This window comes from Xyrauchen texanus, chromosome 39, assembly GCF_025860055.1.
Source record: "Xyrauchen texanus isolate HMW12.3.18 chromosome 39, RBS_HiC_50CHRs, whole genome shotgun sequence".
In the NCBI taxonomy this organism is placed as follows: Eukaryota; Metazoa; Chordata; class Actinopteri; order Cypriniformes; family Catostomidae; genus Xyrauchen; species Xyrauchen texanus.
In genome coordinates this window covers 31,001,397-31,014,747 of record NC_068314.1, presented here as the reverse complement: position 1 = coordinate 31,014,747, position 13,351 = coordinate 31,001,397, and the positions used below count along the sequence as shown (strand labels likewise).

The following is a 13,351-nucleotide window of genomic DNA, read 5'->3' as shown; positions in this document are numbered from 1 at the left end:
CAAATTTTAGAACATCAGACCATATCTTCACCCTACATACCCTGATTGATAAATACATGAACCAAAACAAAACCAAAATATTTACATTCTTTGTTGATTTCCAGAAGGCCTTTGATTCAATTTGGCAACAAGGTCTACTGTCTAAACTTTCAGAAATTGGTATAGGGGGCAAAACATACAACATCGTAAAAACAATGTATTAAAATAATAAAATGTGCTATCAAAACTGTCTATAAACAAACTGAGTTCTTCACTCAAGGGCGGGGTGTGAGACAGGGCTGCCCACTATCACCGACCCTCTTCAATATATACATTAATTAATGGCGAAATGACTACAACAATCAGCAGCTCCTGGCCTCACACTACATGACTCCACTACAAAGTTCCTCCTATATGCAGATGATCTGGTCCTTCTGTCTCCAACAGAAGAAGGTCTACAGCAGAACCTGGACATCCTGTATCAGTTCTGTCAGACCTGGGCCCTGACGATTAACCCAACTAAATCTAAAGTTCTAAAATTCCAGAAAAGACCCAGATGTCAGGTATGATCTACCCTTGGTATGATCAAAATGTATCATGCCACTACACATACCTTGGTTTGAAATTCAGTGCAAACAGAAACCTCAACTTGGCTGTGAATGAACTGAAAAAGAAAGCAAGAAGGGCTTTCTATGCCATTTATTAACCTATCCAATTTGAAATACCAATTACAGGTTAAAGGGTACAGAGAAACACACCTAATAATACATGCAGGGCAGAATTATGCCAATACCCTCTATTAATCCACAAAGAGAAAAGAGCTATTGCATTTTGGAAACATCTAAAACTGAGTGACCCCAACTCTTATTATTTTAAAGCCCTTAAAATCCATGAAGTGAACGCTGAGAAGAGTCCCCTCATTCAGCTGGTCCTGAGGCTCCACAGACTAACACGACTAACAATAATCAGCCTTAGGACACAGACACCCTCGTCCACAGAAATCCGGCCCAGCCAAATGATTAATGCCAAAAGAAAACTACCTAATTTACTGGAATGAAACAACACAAAAACAAAGCAAACTACAAAGTTATTTGGCCCTAAAAAGAGATTACACGACAGCAGAATACCTGGGCACAGTCAGAGACCACAAACTGAGGAAAAACATGACGAGGTACAGACTGAGCGACCACAGCCTGGCTATAGAGAAGGGCAGATACAGACAGAGCTGGATGCCCAGAGAGTGCAGGTTATGTCTGTACTGTAGCCAAGGAGAAATAGAAACAGAGCTGCACTTCTTAATCACCTGCCCTAATTATAATGAAATTTAAAAACACTTCTTTCCCAAATTTGAAATTGTTTGTCCCAACTTCAAAAACTTGAAGAGTGATGCACAAGCTCAATATTTACTTGTTGAACAAAGAGCCTGTATTTCACTAACAGCAAAGTATATCAATTCCTGCTTCAAAAAGAGGCAAGAGTCGACCAAACAGTGATGCGCCCATTTACTCACAAACAGACACACACGCACGCACACACACACACACACACACAAACACGCATGCACACACACACACAGACAGACACTTGAACTCACACAAACACTTGTACACACACATACACACATATGCAAACACACACACCACTGAAAGAATATACAGTTTTTTTCTTTGTTTTTTGCGTGACCAATTTGTTCTACTTTGTTCATTTCTTATATACAATGTACAATTTGTCATGCCAATAAATAATTTGAGAGAGAGAGAGAGAGACAGCTGTGTGTCATCGACATGCGATATGTTCCAGTTCAGTTTGATGTTGTTATAATTAAAGTCTTGCTGAATTGTTGCAGTCGCATATTCTCTGATTTTTCTATTGAGAAAAAGACCCTCATAATCTCAAATGTGTCTCCTCTCCAGTTTCAGAAGAGATCTGAAGTCACAAAAAACTATTTGAACTTAAACATTTCTCATCAAATTCTGAGACTCAATTGTCTGAACTATCCTCATTGTTATTTTTTTTTTATATATATATATATTATTTACAAGCTGATGCAAGAAACCTGTCCTGTTTTGTCCTGCTGCATGGCAGATATTACACTGACATCTTGCTTCAAAGAAAGAATTAACTTTCTAATTCAAAGTACCAAAAGTAGAAATAAATACACATCACTGCATTTACAAACATTATAAGAGACCCTATGACACAACGCATTGTTTCATATGGTTTAGAGACAATGAAAAATTAGAACAAAAATTAGAACAATACAAAGTATTTTTAGTATTACTGATTTAATTTTTAAGAAACAGGCTATTAATTTAGTTTAATTACCTGTTTTTGTTAAAGATCACATTCAAATTTGATTTGAACTAAAATTAAAACATTTGTAATGTATAATAAAAGTGTCATGGATGTCCCATCATAAACACAAATATTTTTGTCTCAGTTGACCCTAAATATGAGAGTTTTTATTGCTTCAATTTTGAAGAAAAAAAAAGGTCATTTCTTTTCATATTCTGGAAAAACAAAAATATAACATCTAAAAGTAAAAGCTAAATTGAGGTTCACATAGTATTTCAATGAATTCCAGAATTTAAGCCATAAATGTTCATAGGCGTTGTCCCCCCCTAAAATATCATTAAAATATGTGTAAATAATATAATGATATATTCTTAAAATAATTGTTTAAGAAATAAAATAATACAAATGCAAACGGGGCAATAACAAAAACCCCTTGGTGTCCCCTTCAAAAATTGCTCTTGAGAATTGTTATATTTATTGTCCCCCCCCCCCAACATTTTGATGAAATTTTCGCCCCTGTAAATGTTGGTACAATAGGCTCCCAAAACAGGAAGTTGGATTCCAGAGGTGAGGCCAGTTGCTCAAGATCACTTGTATAATTAGGGGGCATTATGTCTGGTGTGTGTTCATTCATTAATTGGTAACCATTTCCAAAAATCAGTACATAAAACCAAGAGTTTATAGCTTGCATTTTTTGTCAGACATAAATGCAAAGAGGTGCACCTAAAAATGATGAATGACATTTATACAAGTAACTAATAACATAAGATTTTATGCTATTAATTCAACATGTGCAGTAGAAACTGCTTAACATGTGTTTATTATTATTATCATTGCAATTTAGTGGATAGTCCATCTGGAATAATAGGCTACATAAACTTAATAAAACAAAAAAAAAAATCTTTTTTTAGGATATTGTGAAATTGGTGTAATAATTGAGGGGATTTTTTTCCCCTTCTTGATCATTTTGCTTGAAGTCAGAAGTTTCAGAGGGGAACCAAGGAAAATCTGGGTGGATGGGGGCAATACCCAACTTAGAAATGCTGAAAAGTCTTTATAACTTGTATTAGATTTTTAACTAAATGTGGTTTTATATAATTTGATAACCCTGATAACATTTTCTTTGCTTTTGTGTAATTTGTGTAAAAAAATATTTTAGCCTATTTTTAAGAATTAAGCATTAAAATGTGTAATTTTTAACAAAATTACATTAACAAAACCTAAAATATTTAGTTTTTTTATTATATTTTATTTAATTAAAGATTAGCCAATTATATTTTACAAAATTATTAATATGTTATCCTGTAAAAGCAGCCATTGGTAGATATATTCATACTGTTTGTGATAAATGTACTTTTTGTAACACATCATTTTTAAAAAGACTTTAAAATAAATAAATTAAACAAAACTCTTAATTTAGAACCTTATGACATTTTACTTTGTTTTCAAAACCCATATTTTTCCTGAAAAACAAAATTACATTATTCATATTTGTATTATTTTTACAAAGTTTTATGTTCATTAGACAATATACGTTGAAACACTATCAAACATGAGATCACAAAACAAAAAGCTTATAAAAACAATACAAATGTTAAAGCTTTACAAATTTATGTAACTGCCCAAAAATTATATAGCAATTTTATCTAGTTTTTTCTTTTTGATTGTTCATTTTTTTTTTTTTACATAAATGCTAATTTATGTTTTAGTTGTTGTTATTCTGTTTCCTATACTCTGAACTGTACCACAATGCCTTTTATTTGCATTGTACTTGTTTGTATATGAACAAAAAAAATTGTGTTTACGTCGCCATCTTTAGTGTGGGACAATGAGCTCTTCTTCAAGCTAAAGCTATATATATACAATTCTGTGTTAATTTACTGGATTGTTTATTTTAACGCATCTCAGATATATACCTCTAGTCGATATAGTGAATATAAAATTATTTCTAAAGAAACTGCATCAGTGTAGAGCTAAAGTGCGGCCCGAGTGTGTGTTTGGCTAAAAGCTCTCGAGAGGGACGTGATAATTCAGCCATATTTGTTTCGGGTGTTTGGAGCGGCTGTACATTGACAAGAACATGGCGGCTTCCAGGCAGGCATGAGAGTGGATACTTCTGAACAGATTTGGATGAACCTGGGCTATCCTTTCTAAACAAGACCATCAAAACATCTCCCTGGATATCGCAACACGAATATCGTATGTATTACTTGTGGTTGTGAAAATGCACTGCGCCAAACGTGTGTTTTGGGGTGGTTAACACAAACTTATCCGCCATTTTTCTTGTGGGAGCTGCTGGTGGGCTGACTTGACAAGATGGCTGCTTACACCGGGGCGGCATGAATTAAATAAAAATAAAAACCATCGAGAGTTTTTTTATTTTACGCGGAGAGATCATTTGCACGGACTGATCTGTTCATAGTATGTATCGGGATGTATTTGCGATCATAGATTAATTTGTGGATCCTTTGGTGAAATGAGACTAGATTGCTGTAATGCTGTTGGTAACCGCATTCCGCTGCATGCATTTATGCATGTTTTAATGTCTCAAATAAATGTTAAATTCGCTTGGATACTGCAGCGCGCGAGCAACTGAGTTAATTTCCATTGCACTGGAATTAAATTGCAAGCACACAATTGAATATCGTTGCTATTTTGAGTGTCTGACAAGATGGCGACTCCCAGAGAGGCATGAAAACGGCATTCTGCAGCAAATGGGCACAGAATTTCGAGTTAGTCTCTGAATGTCTGTCTTTGTCTAACTTTCCAGAATTTTGAGGAGTGTTGACTTAAGCATCAATTATTTATTCGCCGTGATTTTAGTCATTAACGCTTCCTATGCAGTTACGTGTTAAATGTATTGTTTTTATTTGCCGCTCCGCCATTTTTACGACTGGCTTTACTTGTTTCAATATGGCGACTTCCATGGGTCGATACTGTTTCTGCATCAGGGACATTTAACTGGAAAATGTAACGTGGAGGTATGACTTTTAGACTAGATCTTAGTTAAATCCGTTTCTTAGAACATATAGGTGTGTGTGCACAAGTTGCAATTGGGGTTTTAGCCTAGAAAACAGGCTTTTAGCCGCTCTGCAAGCACCGAAATTGCGGCATCCCTGAATGGACCAAACTCCTGAATACTCCACACTTTAATTGTACTGTTATTTAAAACTATCAATGTGTACGCGTGGGTGCTATGCAGCATGGTTGCCTGCTATCTGTCGGGGTCTTTTCGTGCAGTATCTACATTGCAAGTTACAGTGGACTACTGATTTTAGCTCTGAACACAGAACATATTTGTGGGCGCTGAGTTGCATTCCTTGTTTTCTCAGTAAAAGGACATGTCGTCCCCTGGTTCCGTTGTGTCTGGAACCACCGTTGCTCCGCTGCAGCCGCGATGGAAGCGGGTTTTGGGGTGGTCCGGGCCAGTACCACGACCGAGACACGGACATAGAGCCGTCGCCATAAAGGAGCTAATGGTCGTGTTTGGTGGAGGAAACGAAGGAATCGTCGACGAGTTGCACGTTTATAATACTGGTGAGTAAAATGTCCCCCCTGCTTTATTTATTGTATTAATTTAGATCGGTCGCGCGAAGAAGAACAGAGTGACAGTTACAAGAGTAACTGTCTCTGCTTCACGGAGCGCAAGTAGATACAGTGTTTGTTTGTTTTATCACAAATATGCATATTATATGTATACCAGACGTTCTGAGTGTTCTCAGCTATATTTGTGTTCGTGAAGCATCGCGTTTGGCTCATAGCCTTGTCGGCTTTTCTGAGCAAAAAAAGGCGCCAGAAAGTGAAATGGACGTTGGCCGTCACGCACCCGCCCCCTTCTGAACTTTGAACAGTGCGCCTTTTTGTTATCTTGAGCATTAGTACCGTTAAGCTCACAATGACACTGTCAGCATGAAACCAAAAATGCCCTTTTTATTTTCTTAATGCATGTAACTGGTCTTGTTGTTAACGATATATATATATATATATATATATATATATATATATATATATATATATATATATATATATATTTTAATTGTAATTTATTTATTTGGGGGAAAAAACATTTAAATAGTACCAGAGGCAAGACGTGCTTTAAAGGTGCACACAGTATTTTTTTCCTCCTAATAAAATTAACTTAGTAAAATATCTATAGAAATCATGAGTAGTCACATGACAAAGACTCTAGATAGGTACCTTACAGTAACCTTAAACAGTTTTGTTCTTAATGGAGAGGGTCCCCTCAGGGGGGCTGCCATGTTAGGATCACATGACCAGCCGAATACTACTAGCTTAATTTCAGTAACCATCCTGTTATTGGACAATTTTTCACTCATGGATTAAATTAATTATGGTCGACTTTAGTGGTTTAACGGTTTATTGTGGCACGATGCATTGTATGTAAAATATGTGACAATGTCATCGTGGAGTTTGGATTTTATTTTTCGTCTATTCTATCTAATACTTACAATGTCCTGTGCCTACGTAACATGAACATATAAATGTAAATCACTTCATTGCAGAGCAGGAGCTCTAAAATATGATTGCACATGAGCAACTACAGGTGTAGTATGATGAGTTAAAATTTAAAGGATAGTTCACCCCAAAATGAAAGTTGTCTCATAATTTACTCATCGTCATTTCACCCTAGATGTGCATTGCCTTTCTGTCTTCTGCTGTACAAAAACAAAGATAATTAAAAGAATATTTCAGCTCTGTTGGTCCATACCAGGGATCGGGAACCTATGGCTCGTGGCTCCTTGTTAAAAATCAAGTGGCTCACCATTCACCAACACATGATCGTTTAAAACGTTCTAGTGATGATTTTCCAACAGAAAGTGTGGGTGCAATTGCAAAGCTTGAAGTCAGTGACAATGTTTTGATTTCCTTTCTCCCGAATTTGTCGTATAGCCTACTGGTGAACAAGGTTTGAAATGAACACCCGCCAAATGCAGATTTTTCATGCGGAGTACTTTGCTGATGTACCAGCTGCTGTGAAGGTGACCTGTAAGACTTCTCAGAGTGATATTACACAAAACACTTTTGACGAAACTTGATTCTATTTTGAAGAACAGACGAAAGAAAAGCCACAATGCACGCCTGATTTGATATGTGTGAGCTCCGCTGTTCACGAGTGCAATGAAAACGCTTCTATGACACACACATGCATAGAGTTCTGGCCCTCGTTTCCCAATAACTATTGATCTTCCCTGTTAAGAGCATTTATGTGCTATTTTATGCACGTTCGTTATTTTTTTTATGTGCACCCAGGGTGTGATATAGCAAACGCCACCCGCAAAATGTGACGAGACTCAATCCAGTTCGCGAGCTCCTCGTCCAAATGTATTTCATGCAGAAGTAATTTTATTCATCTACCCACAACAGGTGGGAGACCTGTAAGACGTCTCGGAGTGACACATGACAGGAATGCTTTTAGCCAAAAAGACGCGCTTGAAGAAACACTTTATTATATTTTTAAAAACAGACAAAAGAAAACCATCAGTGCTCGTTTCTGATTCGCTGTTTGTTCAGAGGTGTGCAGCGGGACCCTGTCTCCTGGATCAAGTGCATGTAAAGAGTTATCTGTCCTTTTTCTCAGTTTCATTTCAAACTGTTTGGAAGAATAATGTAGTCTATGAGAATTCTGCAAATGATCTCAGATCATCTCGTGAGGTACTGTGAGTTTCGCTTTATTTCCACGGTGCGGTTTGCTCTTCCGCATTGTGAACGCAACTCTGCAGGTTCATTAATATATACAGGTATCTTTGTATTAAAGAAACAAAGACAAAAGTGATTAAATCACAATGTAATATAAGACATGTTCACCTTGAACCTAAAATTTTGTTATGTTTTTTTTTCTTTAGGCAGCATAACTGTATTATCAAAACGCAGTACAAATACATTCGATAAGAACGCATTTGGCAGCATTTTTTCGGAACGCAAGGAAATTATTTAGGCTTATTATGATGATGATTATTATAATTATCTTTTTAATAATTGTCTTTCTTAATTTGTAGGCTATTAGTGGCCTAATTTTTCACCTGTTGCAGCGTACTGATACTTGCATGATGGCAAATGGGGCTGTTGGAGACGGTAAATGTTTGGAATTGGGGAGGTGGATATAAATAAGATTTTTTCATAATTTCGTTATTTTAATTGCTTTTTCTTTCATTTAAAGTGCAATTTGAAATTAGAAATGTCTTTTTGTTTAAGATTTTTGTGTTTCAGTAAATTAATTACATTTTTAAAGCAAAAACAATCACCGACTTTGGAGGTTGACCATATAATCGGATATCGATTATATTTTAAATGCGATTATCATTAGAATATTCTTTACATATTGCCCAGCCCAAAAGGGAAGAAACATTTTTCATGAACAATTGTAAAATAAAGTCATTTTATGGAGAACCGCACAAACACATGTACTCTTTTCCATATTGCAACATGTTACCTATTCATTTTTGCATATTTGTTTGTTTTTGAGTAGTCTATGGGCTATGTAAAGTTTTATTTTATTGAATAGCTTTTAAATTATTAGTTTGTGGTATGGCTTTTTCAAGAGAAAAAAAAAATGCTTCAACCAATAATTGGAAAATTGACTTCTTAGTGAAAAAAGGTTCCCCATCCCTGATCCATACAATGCAAGTCAACATGGTCCAAAACTCTCAAACTCAAAAAGCACAAAGGCAGCATGAAAGTAATCCATATGACTCCAGTGGTTAGATCTATGTCTTCTGAAGTGATATGATGGGTGTGGGTTAGAAACAGATCAATATTTAAATTCTTTGTTTACTGTAAATCTCCACTTTCAAACTGCCTTTCTAAGCACTCTCCTCTCCTAAGGAAGTATAGGTCTCTGCGGATCAAAAATGGGCATTTCCCAATCAGTGGGCATTTCAAACCGGGATGAGCATTTTTCACCTATCCATTGAAAGTAGGGAATCTCTATATAGTAGTCAAATCAAGTGAAGTGGTTGAAAAATCCTGGTTTTAAAGTACCCACTGATGGGGGAATGCCTGATTTAGATCCGCAGAGACCTATACTTCCTTAGGAGAGGAGAGTGCTTAGGAAGGCAGTTTGAAATTGGAGATTTACAGTAAACAAAGAATTTAAATATTGATCTGTTTCTAACCAGTCTTCTCCTAAGGGTTCTTTTGTTTTTGGTGAATCGTATTCTTCATGCACATCGGCACCTACTGGACAGGGAGTAGAACTTCCGGTAAAAAAACTTAAATATTGATCTGTTTTTCACCCACACCTATCATATCATTCAGAAGATATGGATTCAAACACTGGAGTCATATGGATTACTTTTATGCTGCGTTTACGTGATTTTTGGAGCTTTAACATTTTGGACCCTATTGGCTTTGTATGTATGGACCAACAGAGCTCAGACATTCTTCAAAAAATCTTTGTTTGTGTTGAGCAGAAATACAGTCATACACATCTACGATGGCATAAGGGTGAGTAAATGATGAGAGAATAAAATTTTTTGGGTGAACTATTCCTTTAAATTTGTCAAGACATTTTAGAATAGCATTTAGAAGATGGACAGATTGGTAGAAGGATAGGTAGAGAAAGAAGGACCTTAATTAAATTTGTTCTTCGAGTGTTCATTTTTCTCAAACCTTAATGTTTTCTGACCGAAATGCTAAGTGATCTTCATTTTATAAAGTGCTTTTAATTGATATTCACACCTAGAATGGCTTTAGATTGCGGTCATATTCTCCTTATCACTGTTATATTTACTGAACAATGAGAGGTCTCTATCTTTTTCAGCAACAAACCAGTGGTTCATACCAGCTGTTCGTGGAGACATTCCTCCAGGCTGTGCAGCTTATGGTTTTGTATGTGACGGTACACGGCTGTTAGCTTTTGGTGGGATGGTGGAATATGGAAAGTACAGCAATGATCTTTATGAGTTACAGGTAACAAAGAGTTCTTTCATTTCACATATCACTCTGTCATGTGACTTACTTTCTTGTCTGTGTTTGGCTAAATTTTAAATTATCTCGCTGTTGTTATCAGGCAAGTAGGTGGGAGTGGAAAAAATTGAAACCTAAGGCCCCTAAAAACGGGGCACCGCCTTGTCCTCGACTGGGTCATAGTTTTTCTCTTGTGGGTAACAAGTGCTATCTCTTTGGAGGGCTTGCCAATGACAGCGAAGACCCCAAGAACAACATTCCCAGGTATACCAGCAACGAAGTCAATGAAATCTATGCTTCGAAATGTTTTGTCTGTTGAGTTTGATTCATAGAATTTCCTTTTGCCTGTTTCCAGATATTTGAATGATCTTTATACTCTCGAGCTGCGCCCTGGCTCCAGCGTTGCTGGTTGGGATGTACCAGTCACATATGGAGTTCTGCCACCACCAAGAGAGAGCCACACTGCTGTAATTTATACTGAAAAAACTACCAAGAAGTCCCGTCTTATCATATACGGAGGAATGAGTGGTTGTCGTTTGGGAGATCTTTGGACATTAGATATTGGTATGTAGATTGTTGTTTTGTAAGCCACACTTTGTTTTATGTCACCGATTGGACATTAATTCAATCAATCAGTTAGGTCAATCAATAATAGGGTCTCTCTTTGCTTTACAGACACGCTGACCTGGAACAAGCCTACAATAAGTGGCACTGCTCCCCTCCCTCGCAGCCTCCACTCAGCCACTACTATAACAAACAAGTGAGTTCTAATGGAATCTAGAAATCAAATAAAATACACCATACATGCACAAATGCAGTAGTGAGTGAAAGTCTTTTGTGCAGTTCCATAAACATGCAGTATACACAATTATACAAGTATGCACAGATATCCACAATATACATATAAACACAATATGCACATTAGACAAGGAACATGTAATACACAGTATGCACATTATACAAGTACACACAGTAGTGCAAACCATAACAGTTATAACACAGTTGCTGGTGGAATTACATCACCACAAGCATTCCCTACAGTCACATGACTTATTTATTTTTTTGTCCCTCTGCTTTGTAGGATGTTTGTTTTTGGTGGCTGGGTTCCCTTGGTGATGGATGATGTGAAGGTGGCCACACATGAGAAGGAATGGAAGTGTACTAACACACTGGCCTGCCTGAACTTGGGTACAGTACATGTGTTTGTCGTGTTGAGACGATGATTAAAGCTGTTTTGTGTCATTCAACAGAATTGCAAAAATGATTATTGTTCAAACAGGTTTCTGTAACATTCCCCCCGTCTGTCAAAGCAAATTTCAAGGCATTGGTTAAATTTATTGTTGGGTTGCTCAAACAAAGAGCAATGATTTGATTGTGCCACAGTGTTAGGAAAACTATTCTAAATCATAACAAATAGGGCCCTATGATTTCTGCGATGGGGAAAAACATGGACTGAATTGCGGAATTAACTATAAAATAGGAAATGTCACAGAATGTGAGATATTTTGCATAAAAGTAATGTATAAATAACACTTTTAAACAAGTGTACATTGTGCAATGTCCTAATGTGATGATTAAACCAAAGAAAGATGAGATTTAATTAAATATAGTCTGCACGTGCTGACCACTTCTAAGTGAACAGAAGTGGTCAGCACTTCACTTCTTTTTGAAGAGAAATTGCGACAGAAATATGTTATTACAGTGTTGTAATATGTTGTATTCAATTTAGTAATAATAATAGTAAAAATAATATATCACTAATAATTATATTGAAGTAATGACGAGTGCTGTTGTATTGAAAGTTTCATCAATTCTTCCTTTAAAGAAATATTCCGGGTCCAATACAAGTTAGAATCAGAATCAGCTTTATTGCCAAGTATGCTTACATATACAAGGAATTTGTCTTGGTGACAGAAGTTTCCAATGCGCAAACAAAACAGCAACAAGACAGAGATGATAATAAAAAAGAATGTGAATAGAAAATATAGTATATATACACAGTTGAAGTCAGAAGTTTTCATACACCTCAACCAAATACATTTTAACTCAGTTTTTCACAATTCGTGACATTTAATTGTAGAAAACATGCAATGCCTTGGGTTAGTTAGGATCACTATTTTAAGAATTTGAAATGTCAGAATAATAAAAATAATGGTATGGAGAATGATTTATTTCAGCTTTTATTTATTTCATCACATTTCCAGTGGGCCAGATGTCTACATACACATTGTTAGTACTTGGTATCATTTACTTTAAAGTGTTTAACTTGGGTCAAAATTTTTGGGTAGCCTTCCACAAAGTTGCTGGAATTTTGGCCCAATCCTCCAGACAGAGGAATCATGTTTGTAGGCCTCATTGCTCGCACATGCTTTTTCAGTTTTGCCCACAAATTTTCTATCAGATTGAGGTTAGGGCTTTGTGATGGCCACTCCAATACCTTGACTTTGTTGTCCTTAAGCCATTTTGCCACAACTTTGGAGGTATGCTTTGGGTCATTGTCCATTTGGTAGACCCATTTGGGACCAAGCTTTAACTTCCTGGCTGATGTCTTAAGATGTTGCTTCAATATATCCACATAATTTTCCCCCTTCATGATGCCATCTATTTTGTGAAGCTACAATTAGATGTCAGGAATTGTGAAAAGGGTTTTTTTAAATGTATTTGGCTAAGGTGTATGTAGACTTCAACTGTAGTTATGATAAACCATAATCTGAATGTATGTAAATGCATCAGTCTCTGATTAAACTAAGCCAAAATACAAACTTAATTTTGTTTCTAGACACTTTGTCATGGGAGACTGTTTTGATGGACACTTTGGAGGACAACGTACCACGTGCACGAGCAGGACATTGCTCGGTTGCTATCAACAACAGGCTTTATGTTTGGAGTGGACGTGATGGGTACCGCAAAGCGTGGAACAATCAGGTGTGCTGCAAAGACCTGTGGTACCTGGAGACAGGTGAGTACAGCAGTTATATAGTGTGTATGTAAAATGTCCCTTTACAGTATAGCTACCAAAGGATAGTCAAATATTTTTTACTGCATGGAAAGATTGTTTCTCATAAACAAAACGGCATCATTGAAAAATCAAAATGCATAAATTGTCACTCGAAGGAGTAATTTTGTGCAGTTTAAAAAAAACATTTGTCAC

At 36.3% G+C, this 13,351-nt stretch overlaps 1 protein-coding gene across 1 annotated transcript in view; it reads left to right on the top strand.

The window, feature by feature from the left end:
* Positions 1-4,197: 4,197 nt before the first annotated feature.
* Positions 4,198-13,351, top strand: part of LOC127632741 (host cell factor 1-like) — a 40,262-nt gene continuing 31,108 nt past the window's right edge. Inside the window, exons 1-8 of the mRNA XM_052111488.1 lie at positions 4,198-4,473; positions 5,607-5,811; positions 10,055-10,203; positions 10,304-10,464; positions 10,556-10,764; positions 10,876-10,960; positions 11,282-11,388; positions 12,980-13,159. Coding sequence (XP_051967448.1) covers positions 5,616-5,811; positions 10,055-10,203; positions 10,304-10,464; positions 10,556-10,764; positions 10,876-10,960; positions 11,282-11,388; positions 12,980-13,159 — 1,087 coding nt within the window. The 5' untranslated portion in view covers positions 4,198-4,473; positions 5,607-5,615. The remainder of the gene's footprint in view (positions 4,474-5,606; positions 5,812-10,054; positions 10,204-10,303; positions 10,465-10,555; positions 10,765-10,875; positions 10,961-11,281; positions 11,389-12,979; positions 13,160-13,351) is intronic.